This window comes from Scyliorhinus torazame, chromosome 18, assembly GCF_047496885.1.
Source record: "Scyliorhinus torazame isolate Kashiwa2021f chromosome 18, sScyTor2.1, whole genome shotgun sequence".
Taxonomy (NCBI): Eukaryota; Metazoa; Chordata; class Chondrichthyes; order Carcharhiniformes; family Scyliorhinidae; genus Scyliorhinus; species Scyliorhinus torazame.
In genome coordinates this window covers 9,822,244-9,849,281 of record NC_092724.1, presented here as the reverse complement: position 1 = coordinate 9,849,281, position 27,038 = coordinate 9,822,244, and the positions used below count along the sequence as shown (strand labels likewise).

At 47.7% G+C, this 27,038-nt stretch overlaps 1 protein-coding gene and 1 long non-coding RNA gene across 2 annotated transcripts in view; one reads left to right on the top strand and one right to left on the bottom strand.

Moving 5' to 3' along the window:
* The window catches only part of LOC140394929 (ADAMTS-like protein 5), a 235,106-nt gene extending 219,141 nt beyond the window's left edge, over positions 1 to 15,965 (bottom strand). Inside the window, exon 1 of the mRNA XM_072482128.1 lies at positions 15,949 to 15,965. Coding sequence (XP_072338229.1) covers positions 15,949 to 15,950 — 2 coding nt within the window. The 5' untranslated portion in view covers positions 15,951 to 15,965. The remainder of the gene's footprint in view (positions 1 to 15,948) is intronic.
* The window catches only part of LOC140394930 (uncharacterized), a 279,350-nt gene that overhangs the window by 63,265 nt on the left and 189,047 nt on the right, over positions 1 to 27,038 (top strand). The window lies entirely within an intron of this gene.

The following is a 27,038-nucleotide window of genomic DNA, read 5'->3' as shown; positions in this document are numbered from 1 at the left end:
TTTACCATTGGCCAGTCCGCCTATCGCGCACATCTTTGGACTGTGGGAGGAAACCAGAGCACCCGGAGGAAACTCACACAGACACGGGGAGAATGATACACCATCAATAATACACAACGAGTTGATAAAGTTAACTGAGGCTTTAATACACTAAACAGCAAGCCTCCTGCCTCTGGACCCGAACTGGGGCCGGGGGCGGAGACTTGCCACTTTTATACAGAAGCCCCGAGGGGAGGAGCCACAGGCGGAGCCAACCTGGACAAGCTCAGGCATGTATGATACAGTACAGTCCAGACAATACAATTACGTGGTTTACCACAGAGAACATGCCGACTCCGCACAGACAGTGACCCAGAAGGGAATCGAGCCTGGGACCCTGGAGCTGTGAAGCAACTATGCTAACCACAATGCTACCGTGCTGCCCCTTGATCCACTGCCAAGGTTTCTCCATAATGGTGGCTAGAATACCCACAAACCCATGTGCTCCAGCAACCACTTTATCCAATGTGTGCTCATGTATTCATGGCTCCATTGCATTCTACCCCTGCTGCTTGGAGCATACCTGGACAGGGCAAAACAAGAGAAGAACAAGACCCACGTGATTTTTCTGCTGGACTGTATGAAGGAGTGTCCTGGAGATCAACCTTTCATTGCAGGAGACTAAATCAATCTGAGAGGATTAGCAACTCTACTCCCTCGTGGAGGCATAGTGGTTAAGGATGGAGAATGTATAAACACTGATAACTATCTGGCAATAAATCATTTGGTGGAACAGACTGCATGGCAATGGCTGACTCTAAAACCAGTATTCATCCAAACCCCCTGTTGTGTTTCTGAATTACTGCCTGTAAACACTTACGGATTTGCACATAGTCTATTGGTTCTGCTGAAATGTGTCACAACAGGAATAGCTGTCCCTTAACACGCTACCTTAAACATATTCAGGTTATAAAATGGTATTTCTATGTCTGTAATTTTTAGGACCCAACGTTAAAGGCACAGGAGGATTTTAGAGGTTGCATTTCAAGTGCTAGGCAATGGGCAACAGGAGAACATATAAAAATGGATGGGCAGGGTTTATTATTGGCCCACATGGATAGCTCAGTGATGTGATGCTACAAACTGTAACAATTCAATACAGCTGGGCGCAGCATTAACCGATCTTGGCCATGGCCCACTGGTAGCGCTCTTGCTTCAGAGTCAGAAGGTTGTCCCTACTCTGGAGACTTAAGCACATAATTTATGCCAGCACTTCAGTGCAGTCGTATGTTAGTGCTGCCCTGTCAGAGGTCCTGGGGCCGGGATTTTCCAACCCGGCGCCGGGTCGGAGAATCCCCGTGGGGGGTGCGAGAATCGCGCCCTGCCGCCCCGATGCCGGCTTCCCCATCCTCCGGCGCCGTTTCTCGGGCGCCAGTCGGGGGCCGTTGACAGCGGCCCCCCCCCGGTGATTCTCCGAGCCCCGATGGGCCGAGTGGCCGACGAGTTTGGCCCAGTCCCGCCGGCGTGGATTACTCACGTCCCACATGGCGGGACCTGGAATGTGAGTGTGCGGGGGCCATCGTGGAGGGGGGTGGGGGGATCCGACCCCGGGGGCGCCCTCACGGTGGCTTGGCTTGCGATCGGGGCCTACCGTTTGGCAGGCGGACTGGTTCTGTGGGGGCCTACTTTACTCCACGCTGGGCCCCTGTAGGTCTTCGCCATATTGCCTGGGGGCCGGCACGGAGAAGGGAACCACCGTGCATGCACGGAAATACGCCAGCCGTGCCGCGCCAGGCGGGGCATTCCCCTCCAGCTGGCGCTGCGGGGACGACTCCGGCGGCAACCTAGGCCCCGAGAAAGGTGAGAATTCCTCACTTTTGTGGGCCGTTGACGCCGGAATCGTTGGTGCCGGTTTTCACACCGGCGTGGGGACATAGCCAAATTTTTAGAGAATCCTGCCCACCTTTCAGGTGACAAGTTGAACTAATACCCTGTATGTCCTCTCTGTTGTGATCCCAGGATGCTATTTTGAAAAGGAGTAGGGTTATTCTGTCATTCTTGTCACAGTCAACATTTACCCCCAAAACATCAGCGAATAGATTATCTGCTCATTTATTTCATTGCTATTTGTGGGACTTGGCTGTGCGCAATTTGGCTGCAACACTTTGAAACTACCTCATTGGCTGCTGCACATTGGGAAGTCCAGAGATTGTGAAAGGTGCTAAACAAATGCAAGTTCTTCCCTGTCTGCCAATTGTGCCTAATATCTCAAGCTGATTGTCTCCCGCCTGGTGGATCTTTAACTGTCCTCTCCGTTCAAGAGAGAATTTGTACATTCATGGATTCTCCGGTGTTGCTCTCTTTGGTTGGCTCTGAATATGGCGGTCAATATGGTCGCCTTCCTTAATCCTAAGAACTAGAATCAACTGAACTAAACCTGCCCCCTATGTTTGGATAGAATGTCGCATAGGGTCACATAGTCTGGTTTAGCACAGTGGGCTAAATAACTGACTTATAATGCAGAACAGTGACAGCAGCGTGGGTTCAATTCCCATACCGGCCTCCCCAACAGGCGCCGGAATGTGGCGACTGGGGGCTTTTCACAGTAACGTCATTGAAGCCTACTCGTGACAATAAGCGATTATTATAGTCATTGTCAGTGCATATCATCCCTAAATTTATTGGTTATTCAAAGTAAAACTGAGGACCTTCCTAAGATCAGCTCCCCATTCTATGAGAAAAATGCAATGTAGCCATTTTGAACGAGCCATTTATAATTTTAATCCATAACCTGATGTTATATTTTCTTTCCAACTCATCACATTGACAGATACCCCAGGTGCTGCCTCCAACACCACTGGGGCCCAAGATATCACAGAAAATGCATATTCAGCAAATATTAACCTTTTTCTCTGTGGTCTGTCATGCTCACCAATACATTTAATGTAAACACTATTATTAATAAGTTTCCTAGTCCACGTATGGATAATGGAATCTGCTGATGCAAATTTCTCATGCTCTAATTACACCATCCACACAGTGATGGTGCTGAAGTTCCTAATTTTTACGTCTCTGGCTCCTCAGCCTATACGGCAGAGAAGTTCTTATGCTCCAACCAACTCTATTCCTCTGCTTTCCAAATTGACGGCAGTTGCATTATTTGACTGTAAATAATAGTAATTCAAAGGATTATAGAAAAGATGGACAGAATGTAAGGTTTTAACATTGGGACTGAATGACGTCTGCGTTCCCTGGATCATCCTCCTGTCTAAAACATCATGGAATATTGGCTCGCATTTTGGACTGGAATTGATCAAGGAGCTCAACTGTTTACAGATCCTGATACATTTTCTTTAGTGCAATTTTAATAAATGTTATTTTCGGTACCTCATTGTCCCTGGCAATCCGGTGCAGATAATTCATACAATCCCTTTTTAATTAAAACGAAAAGTACAGCATTTGTTTGTGTGGCTGGGAAATCCAATTCTTGGCAGTCCCAAGGAAGGAAACATTTCCAATCCTTGGGGTATTATTAGGTCAGCACAAACAAGATTGAAAACCTGACTGGGTCTCTACAAATTGTGGCCTTTAATCGTGAATATTTTGCTTGAATTGTTTGAGATCCACTTTTGGGCTGAATGACCTCCCGCTCCCTTCTCGAGCAATTGAGTCCCAAGAAACAGAGTATTTCTCGGTGAATGAGTGGCTGGGTTTTCCATGTCGCAGCTCAGTGACACATATTCATGTAAAGCCACATAGTCAACAGGCCTCTTTCAGTTTGTGCAGTCTGTTGGGTGGATACCTTTTCTCACAAATCTGTAAAACTTTAACCTGGATTCTGTTTGACGTCTGCCAACTCTTAGCTTTCACTGTACTCTGGGAGCCTTCATCACCTAACTTCTCACTCCCACACTCCCTCCATCAGTCGCCTGACAAGTCATTTGACCAATAATGGTGGTGGTAATGCCCATGAACCCCATGCCTCATCCTTCAACAGTATTGAGGTTTTATCCTTGTTTTCATTTTGGTTTTACTGCTGATTGTTGATGGATGTGAAAAATTGGAACCTCCAAATCTGTCCAAACAATGTTACATATTTAAAAATAAATAAATTTAGAGAATCCAATTAAGTTTTTACAATTAAGGAGCAATTTTAGCGTGGCCAATCCTCCCAACCTGCATATCTTTTGGGTTGTGGGGGCGAAACCCACGCAAACATGGGGAGAATGTGCAAACTCCACACAGACAGACGCAGAGCCGGGATCGAACCTGGGACCTCGGCGCCGTGAGACAGCAGTGCTAACCACTGCACCATCGTGCTGCCCTAAACAATGTTACTTGTAATATGAACGCAGAATAGGACGAGGTGCAGAAGCCAATATGACAATTGCTTTACTTATCAGCAATGGTGACGTTGTCATTCTGGACTGGTTAATTAATTTGATAGTAAGGACACAGCTCAGCCACATCAAGATCAACAGCTCTGAGACCGCACCCAGATTATGGCGCCCGGTGTTGACCTTCTTAATTAAGGAGATATACTTGTCTCGGAGGCAGTTCAGGGACGATTCACTGGGTTGATCTCTGAGATGAAAGGGTTGTCTAAGGAGGAATGGTTGGGCCGGTTGGGCCTATTCTCATAGGAGTTAAGAAGAATGGAACCTTTAAGATTCCGAGGGGCCTTTATAGGGTATGTTTATAGGGTAGCATACAAAATGATCAGGGGGTTGGATAGGGTGGACAGTGAGAGCCTTCTCCCGCGGATGGATATGGCTAGCACGAGGGGACATAACTTTAAACTGAGGGGTAATAGATATAGGACAGAGGTCAGAGGTAGGTTCTTTACGCAAAGAGTAGTGAGGCCGTGGAATGCCCTACCTGCTACAGTAGTGAACTCACCAACATTGAGGGCATTTAAAAGTTTATTGGATAAACATATGGATGATAATGGCATAGTGTAGGTTAGATGGTTTTTGTTTCGGTGCAACATCGTGGGCCGAAGGGCCTGTACTGCGCTGTATTGTTCTATGTTCTATGTTCTATGTTTACCTCTATCAAGAGGATGTTTACCTCTTCCATCGGCCAGGAGGTACAAAAGTCTGAGAACACGCACTAATAGGTTCAAAAACAGCTTCTTCCCCACTGTTACCAGACTCCTGAATGACCCTCTTAAGGACTGAACTGCTCTCTCCACACATCTTCGCTACTGAGTAGTACTACACTCTGTATGCTTCAACCGATGTCTGTGTATTTACATTGTGTATTTATCATATGTCCTATGTTTTTCCATGGATGGAACGATCTGTCTGGACTGTACACAGAACAATACTTTTCGCTGTACCTCAGTACATGTGACAATAAATCAAATCAAATAAAATTGTGGGGGTGAGGGGGATTTATAACTGGGGGGGGGGCTACAGTTTAAGAATAAGGGGTCTCCCATTTAAGATGTTGATGAGGAAGAATTTCTTCTTTCACAGAGTCATTAATCTTTGGAACTCTACCCGAGAGAGCTGATGAGGCTGGGCTATTGAGCACATTCAAGGCTGAGTTCATCAGACTTTTTAATCTTCATGGGAGCCAAGGGATATGCTGGTGGGGGCAGTCAGGAAAGTGGAATTGGGCCAAAATCAGATCAACAATGACCTTATTGAATGGCAGATACTTCCTCCGGCTCCAATTTCTTATTCTCAACTTCTACCGTTTTGTTTATGGAATGTCTCTAATGTAAGGCAACATCCCAAGAGGCTTCACGGGAATGAAATCAGGCATAAAAGTGACACTGAGCAAGAAGAGGAGATATTAGGACAGATTTGGGACCCTGACATTACACTGTGGAATACCGGCCTGTGAGCCAAAAATGTCTCTCCAACACCTCGGTGGAGGAAGCTGGTCTTAGTTCTAAATTTACATCTCCAGTGCTTTGAATTCAGCCAACTCTGACATGGAGGGAACGCTCCAAACAGCTGCAAAGGAGATAATATTCAGGAAACGTAATGAGTGACAGCTGTGGTGTCGGAAGGTGATGATACAGTTTGCAAAACTCACTCATTTTAAGCGCGTTACCATCTCTGCTGAAATAGCAGAGCGCGGAACCCCAGGCGACCATATGGGGTGTTTATGCACTAGCATGTCACTCAATGATTTCAAACCCATAGATAATGCATAAACCTTAAAATAACTCACGTAATGACTTTAAATTATGTCTTCACCATTCCGCAGATGGATCAGTTTAAATCTGGGCAACCATTGAGTCACAGTGGCCGATTCAGCCCAACATTCCCAGTATCCATATTGCTTGGCCCTTAGTAACTTAAATAGCATGTCAACACTGAAACCAGGGCCAAAATCAAATTACATCATTCTACACTCAATTCCCATATTTATTTCATCTGAATTATGTACAGAGAGAGTGAAACGTTCATTTCAATAATTGTTCCATTTCATTTAAATGCATCAATTTCAAGTGCCAATTCCGACCTGGGTAAAATCTCCAAACAGGAGACAATATTTGGGACATGATGAGAAAAACCTATGGAGTAAAAAGGTGACCGGTTTTGCAAACCTATTTAAAAACATGGAGCCACACTTCTTTTTAAGATCGTAAAATAATAACTGGTGAAGAAAGCTGTTCAGCCCATCGATTTCCATCCAAATATATAGACCCTAGCATTCCCTCACTGCAACATCCAATTGGTTCTTTGCCGATTCTTTGTTTTGACCTCCCCTGCTCTATCAGGGTGGTGGTCTTGTGATGCAGTAGCATCTCTGCCTCTAAACCAGAAGCTCTGGGTTCGAGCCCTACCCCAGGCCAAGGAGGATGTGTTTGTAATGTTCCCAAGCAGCTTGAGTGACAACCTGTAAATCCTTCCAACAAACCCAACGACAGGTGGCAAGAGTGGGCCTCTGAGACCCCCAGAGTGGGCACCACGCGTGGTCTCCACTTGTGGAGACGAGTACTATTCCCGCCTGGTTGAGACCTCGCTGGTGTGGTTAGGCGCCGGAAGAATGTGGCCTCAAATAGGCCGTATATATTTGAATGAGCTTAATGGGCCATTTATAAATGATATTTAGGGGCGCAATTCTCTGAAAAAATTTCGAAGTGTGGTAGCGAGCGGGAATTACCGCAAACGTTATCGCAACGCAGTTCAACGCTAATTGGTCCGCTTAATGAGGCCTCACGGGTTTCTCGCCACAAATGAAGGCTCGTCAGGTAATTTGCCGGGGCCGCGCCCATCAATCCAACTCTAACAAGGACGAGAAGCACTTAAGCTGCACTTGCTTAGCCAACCCCAGCCAGCTCGTAACAATGGCGCCAAGGAGACTGGCCTCAAGATTCAGGGATGCTGACCTGGGGAGGCTGCTAGACACAGTGGAGGCCAGGAGGGATGTCCTGTTCCCCCGAGGGCCCTGGAGAGTCAACCACAAGGCAGCCAATGCTGCCTGGGATGAGGTGGCAGTGGCTGTGAGCTCGGGGACTGTGACCAGTAGGACTGGCCTCCAGTGCAGGAAGAAGGTAAATGACCTACATCGGGCAGCATGAGTGACTAGACACCAATGTCTCTCCGCACCCCCCCCCCCCCCCCCCCCACCGCCCAAGGGAGCATCCACCCCCCAACTCCCCTTGTGACCCGCAACCATTCCTCCCCCCCCTCCCCCTTCAAATCCCCCAATCCTCCCTCCACACCCCTCCTCCCACCACTGTGAACCACGTATGTGGCTAATGATGCCCTCTCTGTGTCTCCTAAGGAAAAGCTCTCCTATATCCGTCGGGAGAGGGTCCAGACCGACGGAGGGTGCCGGACTTAAGAATCCTCACCTCCTTCGAGGAGCGGGCCCTGGAGGTGATTGGGGTAGCTGGGGACAGAGCGGTCACCCACGCGGAGACTGGCGGACACTGCACTGGTGAGGAACCACCGTGCTCCACTGGCAGGACCTGTCAAACGTCAGTTGTTATTACCCTACTGACTGACCCATCCCTTCCACACACCACATGTCCATTCTCCCGTAGGTCCTCCAGCCGACAGCGCCGGCCCATCCCAGACAGCCCCCTCTCCTGACTCCCAGAAGAACAACTTGGAGGAGAGCTCCGAGGATGCAACTGTTATGGTCACGACACAGCTGTCATCCCCACCCTCCACCAGCGCAGACACACACACCTCGGTGGGAAATATTAGTGGTCAGGCTTCTGGGGCACAATCTGGTGAGCACCAAACTGCTGTCTCCAAACATTCCTGGAGTGCGGTCTCCAAACATTCCTGGAGTGCGGTCTCCAAACATTCCTGGAGTGCGGTCTCCAAACATTCCTGGAGTGCAGTCTCCAAACATTCCTGGAGTGCGGTCTCCAGTCATTCCCAGAGTTCTGTCTCCAAACATTCCTGGAGTGCTGTCTTCAAACATTCCCGGAGAGCCGTCTCCTACATCAGGTGTGTGGTGTTGGGTGCTCTGGTGCACAGATGAGCCAACACAGTTGTATGTGGTACAACTCTATTTTATTTTAACTCTTATAATACAGTTCGTTCTGGATACTCTGCACGTGCTGTCTCCCTGAGTGTGTTTGGTAACAGATGTGTCCTGGTCCTCCTCTGCAGCTAATACTGACCACCGGGGGTCGTGTCTGTGCTTTTATATCTTTCTGTCATTGGTTGTGGTGTTGTGTGTTCTGATTTGTCTGTTGGTGTGTCTATCATGATGTGTGTGTTTGAATATCATGACATCCCCCCTTTTTACAAAGATATGTGCCTTCGTGAGTGCATCTAGAGTGTGTGTGTGTGTGTTGTGTACAGCGTGTGTATATGACGTAACTATTTACATGGGGCGATGTCGGGTGCGTCACACTAACAAGGTTGTACCATAACAAAACATGGATGCGAGAAAAAAAACTTGAACAGTGGTCCGGTCAGACGATATCTGGAACAATAAACAACAACAGGTTATAATACAGAAGGGTTTGACTTTTTGAACGTATGAACAGCGTTATAAGTCCAGTCTAATGGGTGACCGCCTCAAGAATGGGCTGGTCCTCAAGCCGGTTCAGCTGTGGAGATTTGTGGTCACACTGGTTCACCTTGGACTGTTGGAGGTGATGCTTTACCATTTGTTGTACTTCGTGCAGTGCTTGGTTTTTCATTCGTGCAAATATAACATTCAACATCTTTGTTATTGTTGCCTTGGCTGTGGTTTGGTTCTGGTGGCGATGGAAGGGGCATGATCCGTGGCATCTCCACGAAGTCATCCTTGGGAACCAGTGGAGGATCCGGCGTGTGCGTACGGTTCAGTTGCGAGCGTGGAAGGCGGCGCAAAGCTCGCTGATTGCGCCTACGCACCAATCCATCCGCCCTGCATGCCAGGAACAAGGTGGAGTCTGTTTTCTTTTTATGTTTGTGGTGGACGGCATCTTGTAGCCGATGGGTCGTTGCCATCGAAGTAGCACCATCACTAATATCATGCAAGGCGATGACGGTGCCAGATGTGGAAGTTGGCCGAGACCGTGCACGCTGGTTCCGGCCACCTGCTGTGCCGGAAGGGCGACTCCGCAGAGAAACGTCGAAGCATGTCGCCTTGGAGAGAGAATTGTTGCTCGCATCAACGTCTGGTGATGGCGCGAATTGGTGTGTCCATCTTGGACCGCCGGTGCTGGTTGCCACTGCCGACCCAGTGGGACTGCCACGCGATCCATTCCCTGTCGCCGTGGCATCCGCCGTCACCCTGAGCGTGCCATCACCGAGGCCGCGACACCGCCCGTCCGGAGCAAGGTCTGGCGTGCGCGAATCAGAGTCGGCGCTTGGCTGCTCCCCATCTGGAGTCCGGTCTGCCTTCCGTCGATGCCCCCCGTCCGGAGTCCCAACAGGTTCACTGGAGGCAGCCGAGATTCCCTGAAGCTGCACTTCTGGAGTCGGAACATGCAGGAATGCACCAACCAGTGGAGAGGCTCGAGCCATCGAGGGTGGACGCGGTGCGCCGCCACCGCAGTCGTCAGTGGTCCCACCGTGATCGTCGAGTGCCTCGGTACGCACTAGGCGAGGTCTGTCACCTTGCACCTTTTGCATGGGAAGTGGGATGCTGTCGTCACTCGTCTCACATCCCGTGGATAGATCCTCATTAGCAGCTTGCTGTTCACTAGGGTTGGGTAAATTGTCAGAGTTTTCATCTGGTGGTGCACACCATGTCGGTGGACTGTCATTGTCTTGCCGTTGTCCTTCATTTGGGCTTTTCTTCTTTGGAATTTTAAATCTTCCCCCAGACATTGCAGAACCTTGTTTATTACCCCCAAATTCTCCCATATGTATGGTCTCGAATATAGGATCCAATGTTTCTATCGACATTGTACTATTTTCCAAAGAACATTCCGTTTCACTTTTCTTCTCAGGTACCTCATATGTATCTTTATCTAATGTACATGCCTTCATGGTCTCTGGGTCTGATTTTGCTGGGACTGGCATGGTCACAGTCTCTCTTTTACTGTTCTCAATTGCCCACATTATACTCCCCATACATAACTGCTTAATCACTGGGGTTAGTGTGGTACAATGGATAATCGGGTCGACCTTATCTGTATCTTCACCATTAGTGGAAAGCACACTTGGTTCACGTGAAACTGCTGTGGGTTTTAAATTCGTTATCTGGCTACTCGATGTCGGTGTCCTCAGGATTCTTGCTCCAATGTTCTGCTCATTTATCAGTGGAGTGTGTATAGGTTCAATGCAATTAATGTTCCCCTCAAGGTTTGAAGAGTCATTACTGACTAACTGCTGGTCTCCGAAGTTGGGAATATGCGGCGTTGTGTTGAAGGGAGACATTTGTCCCTGCTGTAGATATGATTCAGGTTGTGTTATTTCCATTACCTGAGGATCAATGTCTTGTCCATTTTCTCGATCCGTACTAAAACACTGGCAATTCTCAGTCTGCTCCTTGCAAGTTAAACATTCAATTAATTTCTTTAGCAAATCCTCAGCATCCTTCTGTGGCTGTGCAGCATTATTAATCTCTGTTCGGCTATAATGATCCTGAAGGTCAGCGCATAAACCTTTTTTCTTCGGGCTTGGACGAGGCGATTCCTTTGGCTTGTCTTCAGTTGGGCTTGAACAGTCTTCAGCGCTGTGCCCTTCATTGTAGCATGAGAGACCGTCATGGTCATGCTGCTGTGTAGTGGAGCATGGTAGGCTGTTATAGCCTTCTTGCTGTTCACGTGAGCATGGCAGACTTGCATCATCTGCCGCTGGTTGGTCAGGAGAGGTTGCTAGACCCTCATGGTCTTGTTCCTGCAAGGACTGCACATTGGAGTCTTGCGTTGCTTCTATCGTGGAGGCTGTCCACGAGCTCCCTGTGGAGGCTTGTGACTCTGGAGTCACTTCTTGTTCATGCAAGGACTGCGCTCTGGAGTCTTGCGTTGCTTCTATCGTGGAGGCTGTCCACGAGCTCTCTGTGGAGGCTTGTGACACTGGAGTCACTTCTTGTTCGTGCAAGGACTGCGCTCTGGAGTCTTGCGTTGCTTCCATCGTGGAGGCTGTCCACGAGCTCTCTGTGGCGGCTTGTGACACTGGAGTCACTTCTTGTTCGTGCAAGGACTGCGCTCTGGAGTCTTGCGTTGCTTCTATCATGGAGGCTGTCCACGAGCTCTCTGTGGAGGCTTGTGACACTGGAGTCACTTCTTGTCCATGCAAGGACTGCGCTCTGGAGTCTTGCATTTCTGCAATTGTGGAGTCTGTCCACGAGCTTGCTGTGGAAGCTTGTGACACTGGAGTCACTTCTGGTTCATGCGAGGACTGCACTCTGGAGTCTTGCATGTCTTCTTTCATAGAGTCGGGAACGTTGAGCGGGACGTGGACCACGCTCTGTGTGGCAGCAGGGCGCTCTCCGTGTGCTTGCACCGCTCCCTGTCTGTTAATGTCAGGCTGCAGCATCATCCGGTACTGATAAGTTGGAACGTCATATCTGCTGGATTGAAGATCCTCAAATCCGAAAAATGAATCCGCATCTGCGTCGGATTCAATGTGGGGGCCACCAATGTGCAACACGAAAGGTTCGTCCGAGTCATAGTCGTATAGGACCACGGAGCTATCATTGGGCTCGCGAGGTCCGGAAACACTGTAAAGATCGTCATCGAAGTATTCGAGGTCGGAATCATCAGCTTGTGCGTAGGTAACTGCTTGTCGGAGGGTTCTTCGGAGGTCAAATTCATCTCCTGGGTCAATTTGCGGCAATGTGCTGTCATTCCAGGTGAGGGAAGGTTGTTTTACAGCTTTAACAGATTTTTGTTTTTTTGATTTGGGATGTTTCCCTTTTAAATTGGATTTGGGACATTTCCCCTTTAAATTGGTGCAGTCTGGGGCCTCTGACATCCTGACGCTCGGTATGTAGCACGTAGGAAGCGACTGCGCATGCTCAGATCGCTGTTCCTTTACCGATGGCCATTTTCTTGACTGCGCATGCGCAGCATCTCGCGCATGCGCAAACGAAACTTCCGGTTCTGCGCACTGCTCGCGCAACTGTGCTAGCGTGATACCTTTAGCAAGATGGCCGCCAACCTCGACCCAGCCCTCTCTCAGGCCCGGGATTTCGGCCTCTGGGAATGCGGGCTCTGGGATCCCAGCCACGAGGTGAGTACTGCAGCTTTTCTTACCTTTACTTGCCCATTGGAGTGAGTTTTCCTCACAGTACTTGGAGAATTTGTCCAGGACTGCCTGGTAATCGTACCTTTGCTGCCTCCTGAAGAACCTGAACCTTGTGAATATTTCTCTTGCCCTTGCACCGGCGATGGTGAGGAGAAATTCAATTTTTTCGCTATCATCCAGGTCTTGGAGTTCAGCTGCCACCAGGAACAATTCGAACTATTGCCGGAATCGCCGCCAGTTTACGCAGAGGTCGCCGTAGCACTGGAGCGGCTGCGGAACCGGGAGCTCTATCATTTTGCCTGGGCACTGCTGGTTGTCTCTGTACACTGAGGTATGCCGGCAGGTATCGATCCACTCCTGTACCATGTGGTGTTGGGTGCTCTGGTGCACAGATGAGCCAACACAGTTGTATGTGGTACAACTCTATTTTATTTTAACTCTTATAATACAGTTCGTTCTGGATACTCTGCACGTGCTGTCTCCCTGAGTGTGTTTGGTAACAGATGTGTCCTGGTCCTCCTCTGCAGCTAATACTGACCACCGGGGGTCGTGTCTGTGCTTTTATATCTTTCTGTCATTGGTTGTGGTGTTGTGTGTTCTGATTTGTCTGTTGGTGTGTCTATCATGATGTGTGTGTTTGAATATCATGACAAGGTGGAGACAGGAACCCCCAGGCGAGGCAGCAGTCAGAGGGCTGCTGGATCCCAGGACCCAGCTGGGTCCCAGCCTGATGCTGAGTCTGTGGTACAGAGGCAGTCAGAGCTGATGAAGACGATAGGAAGCAGCCGAGGGAGCAGGCGCGCCATTCAGAGGCTCAAACGGGAGGGGGGGGGGGAGGGGGGGGGTGCACTATCGGGAGTGGGGTATTGCACAACCCATTTTAGTGCCTCTGTCACTTTCTTCCGCAATGCAGGCTGCCCTGCGGACCCTTTGCCCATCTCTCCAGGCACCCCCCCCCCTTCTCCCCTCTCACCTCCCCGTGGTGCTCATCCACTTCCGGCTGTGGACATGTCTCCAGAACTGTGTCCCATCCCCTGGGTGTTCAGATGTTGCATGTCTGCTGTTCCCTCGCAGTGTTCAGGCATCAAGGTGTGATTGGGATACTAGGCAATGACTCCCACATGCTGCATGGCACGCCCACACACTTGTGTGAAGTTCTGACTTCACCACGATTGCCAACAGGATCGGCGCTGGGGGCATTGGAGTGGTAAAATCGATGTGTTGGTTAGCACCCTCTAGTGATGTGCTTTTGTAGAAATACTGCGGTTAGCCACGAAGATCAAACTTCACAGACAGGTTGTATCTGTCTGGCAGTTTTGAACGACATCTTCAGTTACATAGCAGACATCTAGGATGAGACAGAAGGCAGCAGAGGCCCAGACTTGGAGTAACAGAACCGAGGTATTGTCCTCAAATTGTGTGTCCTGATCGCTACATTGAAGATTGCAAATTCAAACATCTGCATAAGCGCCATTCAAAGGCTTTGAAACCTTCCTCACAATTGCGCAATCACTTTGTGTCCTCAGGTTATTACTGATTCCCCACTTGTCTAACAGTCCAAATTGTGCTTTGCGCAATGAACCCACCCATCAGCGATACTGTTGCAGAGAGATTCTCAGAACTAACTCGACACTCAGCAATAGGTTTAAAAATCTTGCAGCAAAAGTGTGTAAAAAAACAACCAGGCCGCAGCTTGCATTTATATTGAATATTTTAATATGGTAAGACATCTCAAGGTGCTTGAGAGGAGCATTATCAAACAAAATTTGACACCAAGCCACGTTGGAGGATATTAGGACAGGTAAGAGGCAGGTGGTAAAGAGCATCTTATAGAAGGGGAGAGGGGTAAAGAGACAGACAGGTTTAGGGAGGGAATTCTAGAGTAAATTAGTTATTACACTGTGTCCCATTTGAGGATGTTTTTAATGAATTTGGCTCTGAGATAGCGAGGGAAGTAAAGTCCAGGATGTTAGAATAGGGGTGGCAGTTGAAATAGGCATCAAGCAGGAATTTCCCTTTCCAGTGGACACATGTACACAAACACATGCACACACACACATGTACATGTATGCACACACATGTACACACATACATGTGCGCACATATGTACATACACATGTGCACACACATGTACACACATGCACATGTACACACACACGTACACACATACACACACATGCATACATGTGCACACACATATGTACACACACATGTACAGACACATATGTACACACAAATGTACATGCACATTTACACAAACGCATTTACATGCACACACATGTACACACACACTCACGCATGTACACACATGTACACACGTGTATACACACACACAAATGCATATTAGCACACTCACTCCGAAAGAGGCACCCAACCCCCCGCAGCATTTCACCGCAGTGGCCAATTAAAAGGCCACCTACCGCTGGGCCTCGCCTTCCAATTAAGGACAGCGGCTCACCGCCCCAAACCACCGGCCCAATCAGACTACCCAGCAGATTGGCAGCACCCACCAGTGCAATTTGTAAAATGCCAGCAAAAGTAGGGAGTGGCTGTTAATTGAACAATTAATCGGTTTAATTGGCTGCTCCCCATCGGCCCTTTGGAGGTCATACTGCTCTATCCCTCAGTTCTTTTAAATTAGTTTATTTGGTCTTCACACAAAATAGTTGGGAGTCCCAAGCAACGCAAAATAGTTACGAGGCCGCACTGCTGGTGTTACCACCGCTGGTAAAGTCACCGTAGTCCCAGAGGGGGAGAGCTGACTGGTGCTGATTTAACCCGAGGGTCACCACACCTCAGGGGAGGGACAAGGTTGACCTCATGGGTGACCTCAGCCAGTACGGGAATTCAACCCACGCTGTTGGCATCGCTCTGCATCACGGACCAACCTTCCAACCAACTGAGCTAAACTGGCACTGGTAATGCACAGTGGTGGCTGAAAGACACTGGACTCCTCTCTCGATATGTGCCTCCGCCATTTTCCAGGCCTTCCAGCCCATCCCAATTTGCAGGTAACATCCGGTACAGAGCCTCCGGCTTCCTTGCGCAAGTATAGAAACGGCTGAATTTTAAAACTGCAGCATGAATTAGTAACTCCGCTGAATCCTTTTTCCCATCGAGATAGAATTCCAACAATTATCATCTGTACTTTGTCCAAATAAGCTTGCTGTCAAAAGACTAGGCTGTGCGCAGATTTCTGGATCCATCTCAGCCAAACAATAAACTTACATCTTTCACTCATTTAGACCAGCCCAATGAGCAAAAGGAAAATTCAGTTGCTTTATTTACGTTACATGGGAATCAAAGACGTCTGGGACAATTCAACACACGAGGAGATTAAATAATACATACTCACATTTAGGACCTGGTACAAGGATGTTAGCAAATACAAATAGCAATAGTTTCTCTCCTCCGTAAAAGCGATTAGGATCCAGTCGTCAAGTCTGTCGTTGTAAAACAAATAATGCACTCTCTCTGTTCCACACAATGTGGGAACTGCGCCAGGTCTGACTACGGCAAGATTTACCTCCTGTGGCCTTGATTAAAAGCAGCTTTGGAAGGTTGAGCTTGTACCATGGAGCATGGCGGGCTAAAGAAGGTATGGGTGGCATAGAAAAGAGTGATGGTTAAGACAGTCCCCGCAGGAGCCATGCTGCGTACGGGAAGCGAGAGCTAGGACTGTAAAGGACAGGGTTTTCCACCCCGCTGCCCTGGGCTTGTCTAAGAGCTTTCCACCTGAAATCAGCCAAAGTCACGCAAAGATTGAAGGAAATTCGGACGTGCGGTGATGGCCGTGGAGTGAGTGGTCGCATATTTGGTTGCTCCCCCTCAAGGCGGATTTGTTCGGTCTTTTCCCTGCCTGAAGGGCAAAGTATTTGAGGACAAAAGGTACAGGAGTCCCTGGGGAAGGTAATACTCCTCTATTGTGGCTGGTGGATGGATCAACAAACCAGGAGTGAGGCAAGAAAAAAACTCAGCAGGAACAGGAGAGTCTTCATGATGCGCCGACAGGAAAAGATGGCGGAGGACACGGAGGGCGTTCTGCCTGCCCAGTGATCGACAGAGCAGTTGGCAGAGTTCCTGATTAATAAGTTTCATCAACAGAGGAAAGAGGTCCTGGATGATCTGGTCAAGGTTGTGGAGCTGCTGAGATTGGGATCGGGCAAGTGGAGCAGAGACTGGTGACCCAGGGCCTGGTGATCCAGAGAGTGGATGAGGCGGTGGGGGAGCAATGATCAGGAAATCTCACTGGCGGGAAGCGCTGGAAGATCCTGCACTGTGTTTTGCACTGGTTTGAAAAACTGACAATCAACCCCAGCCCTAACCAGGCCACATGCTCAGATCAACTGCATGACTGACAAGTTTTCACTAATTTCAGACATTTTTGTCGACCATTGAAGAAGCTTTAAAAATTGAGCTTTCGTTTTGGTGCAAGGACATTAGAAACATTGGAATATTTTATTATTAATTTACCAAGATGACTATTGTCATTTTTAGTTATTTAAAATCTGGTTATACTCTAGCAGTGGGTGCATTTTCCCCTTTATTCTTCCATGGAATGGGGAGCATCCGCTGACAGGATCAGCATTTATTGCCCATCCCGAATTGCTCTTGGACCGAATGGTTTGCGAGTCTATTTCAGAGGGCACCTGAGAGTCAACCACATTGCCGTGGAGAGGGGTCGGGAGTCACATATAGGTAGCCAGGTAAGGATGCCAGATTTCCTTCCATGAAGAATGTTAGTGAACCAGATGGTGTTGTGTTCCGTGATCTTGTCTTGCAATAATTCTACATGTCCGACGCCACCTGCTGGTGGGAGTTCACACTGCTGAGTACATGCAATATTACCTACAGCCATATCACTGCAGATGGGTTTTTACAACAATCGATGGTAGTTTCATTACTGAGACTGGCTTTATATTATATTGAAGTTGAAACCCCACCAGCTGACATGTCTCCCTCCCAGAACATTAGCCTGGGCATCTGGATTACTAGTCTAGTGGCATTGCCAGTGTGCCACCATCTCCCCAAATCTATCATTTGGAACTATCTGACTGACAATCCACAGTTTGGCTTGGGTTAGTCAAACTGCTGCACAGACGGGCGTCTAATAAGTTTGGCTGAGATTGGTCTCATGTCTGCATAATTATCTGAGTCAACAGACAACTAAGTGTCACCAGAGAACCTCAGAAGGGTCTGTGATTGCATTAGACCAGACTCTTGTCAACAGTGATCAGTTTATTATTCAGCACAGTGGAGATTTCTGGGACTTAATTTCCCTGTCTGTTATATTTTATGCTCTGATAAATCTGTGTTACCTTCCTGTCTGAGCTATTTTAGTAGAACCATTAATAAAATTTTTAAAAGGGTAAAAATTGTGGGAATTCATCATAACAGGAAATTCTGCTCGATGCATTGACTGGTGCGCTGACTCTAACACACAAGGGGAATTAAAAGAAAGATTCCCGTCTTTGATGCTCCCAACACACCTGGAGCAAATACTGGGGAAATCATGCAATCCCGATTTGTGATTTTTCCATCCACCAGTTTTAATCCTTGGAAAATCACAGTCCGTGGGCGGGTGCGTGCACATTTTTTTTCCAGTTTATATTCTCAAATGTGACAGGAACAGGGACGCAGAAATGTTTCCTACAATCCTTAGAATGGTGAGCTGCTGATAAAGCAATAGAGAAAAAAAATCAGGACAACCATGTAGCATTTGTCGATTTCATGTGGTTTCAATTGGGGGAAAGTCATACATGAATACAATTCAAGTATTTCGCAAAGGAACATGTACGTTCCGACATGGTCTGAATTAGATCTTACTCCCTCCCCTGAACTTCAAAGAAGTGCAGCTCCAACCCATTTCCTCCATTCTATCAAATCCGGCTCGATGTGATAGACCGAACCTCTCTTCTCCTCGGGGGTTCCATCGGTGCATCGGGAGAGGGGGACACAAATGTCTGCTTCTTTCCCTGACACAACCAAGAAGTGAAAGAATGGCTCGGGTGCTGGGTTTCTTCTGGATGTGTAATTTTATGAGCGGAAATTGCAGATAATGGAAAATACTCACGAGCTGGCATTTGTAATATTCACTGAGTTCTCCCAGGATCCACAGGATTCAACGTCTTATCAAAAGGAGACCACAGTAATTGGTTCCAATAAAGAAATGGAGAAAATAATTTCAGAACAAAATATACCTGCACTAGGATGCCACAGTGAACAAGGTTGATATTTTTTCTCATGTGGTAACAATACTTTCAAGAATTGAATATGATGACAGTTATACATCTGTGTAACTATAGCACAATCCCGGCGCAGGGGGGTAACAGTTTAGCAGTCAAATTGGATATGGGCGGGGGTCAAATTTGACTCGGGTAGGAGCACAAAACAAGTGTCGTAATCGGTAAGGACATATACCGGACTTTCTTTCCAAGTCTCCAATTGATCATAACAGGTTATTATTTAGTCTAACCCCTCGAGGGACAGAGAGTTAATCTCAATCTGGTCTGGGAAGGAACTGGCCTTTAATGTGGCCATGGTTGTTTGTACTGTAGCACTGTACACAAGGAAACCTAGACTGGAGTTTTTTAAATTTATGCATCAGGATTAATTTAGTTCCCACTTCCAATTACTCTCTTTGTGAATTCAATCTTGGATTGTAACCCCAAATAGCTCTTCCAACCAGTGAGGACATGGGTCAGGACCTCACCTGTCATTCCCACTGCTCAATTTATTGTAACAGGTTATTTTGTAATTGATAAGGATGAAGGTATTAATTCAGTGTCTGTACTTAACTATCTACGTGCTGGACCCAGTCTGACATGCGTTCCTGAATTTAAACACAAAGGAGTTCATTTTTATTATGTTAAGAAGGTAAAGATATGAAGATATTTATAAAGGTAAATATACGTCCCAATCTTTGCAACACACACAAGCGCACAAACATGCTAAAGTACAAGTTATACAATTCGAGGTCATTTCTAGCTGAATTAATATTTAATAATAGGTCAAAAATAGAGAGTGCACTGTTTATCAGACCTCTATTGGAATTCATGGCTGAGGCAGATTTTCCCCAAGGTGTTCTCGAAATTCCAGTGGCGTTGAAGCCGATGTGAGCTGCAATTTCTGGAGGCCGTTTCTTATAAACCGTAATGGTCTTTTCCAAAAGTCACTCAATTGTACCCGAGGTTCCTTTTTATTGAAATTCTCAATTCCTGTGTTGGCTTTCCGAAATGTTTTGGAGATAGTCTTGAACGTGAGAGAGAAGGGAGGGGGATGGTGGGCTGAATTTTACATGGGCGTGGCGGGCATGTTTCCTGTGGGGGGTTGGAGGGCTGGCGGCAAGTAAAACAGGATAGGTGCCCACCCTACCACCTTCCCACCCAACCCTGAGCTCACCCCCAAAATATAGTAGCTCCAGTATACAGGAGGTTGAGAGTAGTGAGGTCATGAGTAAGGTTTCAAAGTTGCAGGAGTGTACCGGCAGGCAGGAAGGTGGTTTAAAGTGTATCTTCTTCAATGCCAGGAGCATCCGGAATAAGGTGGGTGAACTTGCGGCATGGGTTGGTACCTGGTACTTCGATGTTGTGGCCATTTCGGAGACATGGATAGAGCAGGGACAGGAATGGTTGTTGCAGGTGCCGGGGTTTAGATATTTCAGTGAGCTCAGGGAAGGTGGTAAAAGAGAGGAGGGATGGCATTGTTAGTCAAGGACAGTATTCCGGTGGCAGAAAGGATGTTTGATGAGGACTCGTCTACTTGAGGTAGTATGGGCTGAGGTTAGAAACAGGAAAGGAGAGGTCACCCTGTTAGGGGTTTTCTATAGGCCTCCGACAAGTTCCAGAGATGTAGAGGAAAGGATTGCAAAGATGATTCTGGATAGGAGCGAAAGCAACAGGGTAGTTGTTATGGGGGACTTTAACTTTCCAAATATTGACTGGAAACGCTATAGTTTGAGTACTTTAGATGGGTCCGTTTTTGTTCAATGTGTGCAGGAGGGTTTCCTGACACAGTATGTAGATAGGCCAACGAGAGGCGAGGCCATATTGGATTTGGTACGGGGTAATGAACCAGGACAGGTGTTAGATTTGGAGGTAGATGAGCACTTTGGTGATAGTGACCACAATTCGATTACGTTTACTTTAGTGATGGAAAGGGATAGATATATACTGCAAGGCAAGAGTTATATCTGGGGGAAAGGCAATAATGATGCGATGAGGCAATACTTAGGATGCATCGGATGGAGAGGAAAACTGCAGGGGATGGGCACAATGGAAATGTGGAGCTTGTTCAAGGAACAGCTACTACGTGTCCTTGATAAGTATGTACCTGTCAGGCAGGGAGGAAGTGGTTGAGCAAGGGAACCGTGGTTTACTAAGGCAGTCAAAACACTTGTCAAGAAGAAGAAGGAGGCTTATGTAAAGATGAGACATGAAGGTTCAGTTAGGGCGCTCGAGAGTTACAAGTTAGCTAGGAAGGACCTAAAGAGAGAGCTAAGAAGAGCCAGGAGGGGACATGAGAAATCTTTGGCAGGTAGGATCAAGGATAACCCTAAAGCTTTCTATAGATATGTCAGGAATAAAAGAATGACTAGGGTAAGAGTAGGGCCAGTCAAGGACAGTAGTGGGAAGTTGTGCTTGGAGTCTGAGGAGATAGGAGAGGTGCTAAATGAATATTTTTCGTCAGTATTCACACAGGAAAAAGACAATGTTGTCGAGGAGAATACTGAGATTCAGGCTACTAGACTAGAAGGGTTTGAGGTTCATAAGGAGGAGGTGTTAACAATTCTGGAAAGTGTGAAAATAGATAAGTCCCCTGGGCCGGATGGAATTTATCCTAGGATTCTCTGGGAAGCTAGGGAGGAGATTGCTAAGCCTTTGGCTTTGATCTTTAAGTCATCTTTGTCTCCAGGAATAGTGCCAGAAGACTGGAGGATAGCAAATGTTGTCCCCTTGTTCAAGAGGGGGAGTAGAGACAACCCCGGTAACTATAGACCAGTGAGCCTTACTTCTGTTGTGGGCAAAACCTTGGAAAGGTTTATAAGAGATAGGGTGTATAATCATCTGGAAAGGAATAATTTGATTAGAGATAGTCAACACGGTTTTGTGAAGGGTAGGTCGTGCCTCACAAACCTTATTGAGTTCTTTGAGAAGGTGACCAAACAGGTGGATGAGGTGGTAAAGCAGTCGATGTGGTGTATATGGATTTCAGTAAAGCATTTGATAAGGTTCCCCACGATAGGCTACTGCAGAAAATACGGAAGCATGGGATTCAGGGAGATTCAGCAGTTTGGATCAGAAATTGGCTAGCTGGAAGAAGACAAAGGGTGGTGGTTGATGGGAAGTGTTCAGACTGGAGTCCAGTTACTAGTGGTGTGCCACAAGGAACTGTTTTGGGGCTGCTGCTGTTTGTCATTTTTATAAATGACCTGGAGGAGGGTGTAGAAGGATGGGTGAGTAAATTTGCAGATGACACTAAAGTCGGTGGAGTTGTGGACAGTGCGGAAGGATGTTACAAGTTACAGAGGGACATAGATAAGCTGCAGCGCAGGGCTGAGAGGTGACAAATGGAGGTTAATGCAGAAAAGTGTGAGGTGATTCGTTTTGGAAGGAATAACAGGAAGACAGAGTACTGGGCTAATGGTAAGATTCTTGGCAGTGTGGATGAGCAGAGAGATCTCGGTGTCCATGTGCATAGATCCCTGAAAGTTGCCACTCAGTTTGAGAGGGTTGTTAAGAAGGCGTACGGTGTGTTAGCTTTTATTGGTAGAGGGATTGAGTTTCGGAGCCATGAGGTCATGTTGCAGCTGTACAAAACTCTGGTGCGGCCGCATTTGGAGTATTGCGTGCAATTCTGGTCGCCGCATTATAGGAAGGATGTGGAAGCATTGGAAAGGGTGCAGAAGAGATTTACCAGAATGTTGCCTGGTATGGAGGGAAGATCTTATGAGGGAAGGCTGATGGACTTGAGGCTGTTCTCGTTCGAGAGAAGAAGGTTAAGAGGTGACTTAATTGAGGCACACAAGATGATCAGAGGATTGGATAGGGTGGACAGTGAGAGCCTTTTTTCTTGGATGGTGATATCTCGCACGAGGGGACATAGCTTTAAATTGAGGGGAGATAGATATAAGACAGATGTCAGAGGTGGGTTCTTTACTCAGAGAGTAGTAAGGGCGTGGAATGCCCTGCCTGCAACAGTAGTGGACTCGCCAACACTAAGGGCATTCAAATGGTCATTGGATAGACATATGGACGATAAGGGAATAGTGTAGATGGGCTTTAGAGTGGTTTCACAGGTCGGCGCAACATCGAGGGCCGAAGGGCCTGTACTGCGCTGTAATGTTCTATGTTCTATGTTCTATAGGGGGCCGAGGAATGGCGGGGTGGGTGGGTCCTGAAATCAGTCACAATACTTAAACCATCATGCTTTAATAAATATTCAAGGGTCAATTAGGTTTGTTATCAAGCTAATTGACTCTGATAATACGCTGCCCACGCCATAAAATGTTTGGCACGGGCATGCAGTTGGAAGTGGGCAGCCTGATGTTTTCATTTACATGTTTAAAGAGCGGGTCGGAAGGGGGAAGACATTCTTTGGGGCCGCCTTCCCTCCTACCCACGCCCTCTCTCTTAAACCCACCCCTCACCCCTCCCGTCCCCTCTCCCCAACCTACCCAAACTCTCCCAGAGCCCTGGACTTACCTGCTGTGGGATATCATGGGCCTTGGTCTTTTTCTTCTGCAACCCCGGCAGTGGCCACTCACGCTCTCCTGGCGCTGCTGGGTTGGCCGGCAGCTCCCGAGGCCAGAGAGTCCCACTTGGCCCTCATTAATCTGCCCTGTCGCGCAGGGTGGGTCAGCATGGCTCATGTCTACTCCATGCTGACTTTGGTTCCAGCGGGTGTGTGACTTGCTGTCTGCTCCCCCGGCGCTCCCCCACCCACCTCCCCTCCATTATTCCGGCCAGGCTTCTTGCTCCATTGGCAGATTTCTCCTCGACTGTTTTTTGGTAGTGTGGGTGTTGAAATAAAAGTCATTTCAAAATGGTTATTCTGGTTACATGAACTCTCTCCCATAGCAAATTGGATATTCCCCAGAAGTTAATTGATTAGCTCATGTCTGGGCAGATTGTGGCTATTGTGTCAGGTGTTGATTAGTTTCTTTAATGTCCCAGCCATCAATTCTGAATGGAGAATTCTTCCCTGTGATGAACGAGGAAGGATACCTTCTATATATGATGTGGAGATGACGTCGTTGGACTGGGGCGGGCACAGTAAGAAGTCTTACAACACCACGTTAAAGTCCAACAGGTTTGTTTTGAATCACTAGCTTTCGGAGCACATCACCTGATGAAGGAGCAGCGCTCCGAAAGCTAGGGGTTCGACACAGACCTGTTGGACTTTAACCTGGTGTTGTAAGACTTCTTACTATACATTCTTTTTATCCATTGTCCCGGTAGACATCTGCCTGATAGGTTTCTTTAGAGAAATGTGAATGATAAGAGCCAGTACAATTTCAGTGATAGCATTTACCTATTTGTAGCCTATATGGGGCTGGAGTCTCCCAAAATGGGGCTATGTGCGCTGCCAGCGTAAAAACGCTGGCGTTTCACTCTTGACTTTCCTTAAGAAAGTCCTGAGCGATTCTTATACCTGCAGGGCCCCGGAGTGCTTCTCACAGCTCTGGCTGTGGATACGGAGCCCTGCACTTCGGGTCGGGAGTCCGGGCATGCACACGGCGGTGGCCTGCAGCTCAGCGGCACCGGTCCCGATTTAATCGTAAACAGCCATTCTCCGCCCCCGCGCCGAACACGCGGGGCTGCGGAAAATCCAGCCCATGGTATTTAATTGACTTCTGTGGGGTAAATCTTGAACACTTAAAATAGGATGGACGATAGGGCTGCGGAAACATGAACTGCTAAAAATATGCAATTAGATGAGATAGCAGCGGGACATTTTTCCAGATCTAGTTATCTCGATAACAGAGGACACAATTTGAAGGAAGGCTGTAAAAACGGGAAAGAATGGATTTTTTCTTGTTAACATTTTGAAAGTCTTTCTGTACTCTATCCCTAAAGGACTCTTCAGCCTTCCCACTGAATAAAATGAAATGAAAATCGCTTATTGTCACAAGTAGGCCTCAATGAAGTTACTGTGAAAAGCCCCTAGTGGCCACATTCCGGCGCCTGTTCGGGGAGACTGATACGGGAATCGAACCGTGCTGCTGATCTGCTTTAAAAGCCAACGATTTAGCCCAGTGTGCTAACCGGCCCCAAAACACACCGAATAGAGAATACACTGTCCAATGCAATTTTGCTTATCTGTTACAAAAACAGGCTTCAGGGAAATAGCTGGTAGTTGACTCATCTCACTACCCAAGACAAGTCATTTAATAATTATGCAGCTAAAAGAACACGGTTATTATTGGGATGTTTCTCATGGTAAACGTTGAAAGATGTTGTGCAACTGCTCACTAATGGGTAGTTCAGCAGCTGCGATGTTGATGACATGGGTGTGAAAAAATGCACTTGATCTCCCTAAAAAAAACCCTTTTTCAGAAAAAAGGTAAGATGTTCTCGTATTGCTACATTTATTTTTGTCTTTTTGTGGGGCGGCTTGAGGTTTGACACGCGGGTAGTCAACCCTCTAGGTTTGCCCCAGAGTCTCGAGGAATTTGAGACAAATTGTCTTGGGCGCTACTGTGAGGGACTAAAGAGGAAATGCATAACGTTATTTCCGCAGCTGGAAACACTCCCATGTTCCCGACCCGGACATGGGACTTAGTCCCCAGGTAGGAGAAGCCCAATCTGTGTTGGCAAAGTTCTCCGGCAGTTTCAAACTTAGCTGCAGTGGTCTACGTGGTGCTCTCTTGAAGCAAGTTTAAAACACTGAGAAGCTTCGGAAATCATTTCTCGTCAAGTAGTTGGAGTGGGGGTGGAGGTGGGCGTGGGGGATGGTGGTGCACCTGAATAGTGGTCTCCAAGCTATGATGCTAGGCCACAGGCATAATTTCCATGCAGGCGATGAGCTGCACAGAGCTGTCAGTGAGTTGCAAAGATGGTGTTGGTGCTGGCATGGCGGCCACACTCAGGTAAATGAGGACGAATGTGAGGTTGGGGCTTGGGTTATGAATGGTGTCATTGGGCCTGGGGGTGGAGGTGTGTAATAGGACCTCTGAGATAGGAATTGGGGAATTGGACCTGGGGAGTTGGTGGTTTGTGACCAGGTGGCTGGAAGTGTGTTCTGGAGACTGGGATCAAAGGGGGTGATTGCCCCTGGGGTTGTGGGTGATCGGGCCTTTGGCTGGAAGTGTGTGAATGGGCCTGAGGTTGGAGTCATGTGACTGGACCTTGGATTGGAGATCTGCAATTGGGCTCTGGGCCATGAGTGACCAATCAAGCCTTTGCCTTGGCGGTATGTCATTGAGCCCTGGGTGTGCGCAGGTTATTAAGTGTATGCCCGAGGCTGTGTTCGCGGGAGGAGAACATCGGTGACCCAGGATGGTGTGGTAGCATCCCGTGTTTTCCCAACGCAGGATTTGGAGAACTACTGCCACTCCCAGCCCCGCATTCAGGTAGGTACGGGGGTCTTAACTGCCCATCAGCACCCTGGGGTGCTGTGCGAGTTCAGCATGCAGCAAGTGGACCAATGGAGTGTTCAAAATCTAAAATAAATCCTGCAGTTGGCAGAGGAGCTTACTTTGAATAACGTAATCTGCTCTTAGTAACCTGGACCTACACTCCTGATATTAAACATCTGTTCACATCAAGATGGGAGCTGGACACTTTGGCTTCTATGTTCTTCTCACCTACGCTATTTTGTACCTCAGAAACCAGCCTGGTTTGGGGTGAATACTGAAGTTAAGTAAAATCTGAAGTGCTCTGAATCACATTAATTTGAGTTCAATCCCAAATGTGATAGTGACAGAGAATCATCCTGACAGAGCCTTTCATAGAATCATAGAATCCCGACAGTGCAGAAGGAGGGCATTTGGCCCATCTAGTCTGCACGGACACTTGGAAAGACCAACTTACCTAAGTCCAATCCCCCGCCCTATCCCTATAACCCAGTGACCCCACCTAATCTTTTGGACACTAAGGGGCAATTTATCGTGGCCAATCCACCTCAGCTGCACATCTTTGGACTGTGGGAGGAAACCGGAGCCCCCGGAGGAAACCCACGCAGACATGGGGAGAATGTGCAGACTCCGCACAGACAGTCCCACGAGGCTGGAATTGAATCTGGGACCCTGGCGCTGTGAAGCAGCAGTGCTAACCACTGATGATGTCCAGTAGCGGAATTGAACATAAACTATTCGCAGAATAAAGTTAAACAGAGGAAAGGAATATACGACTGGAAAAAGGCTCAGCTGGAAGGACAGATGAAAGTAAATAGATTTAAATGAAAACATGCCAACTTTCAACCCAAATGGCCTCACTCACTGCA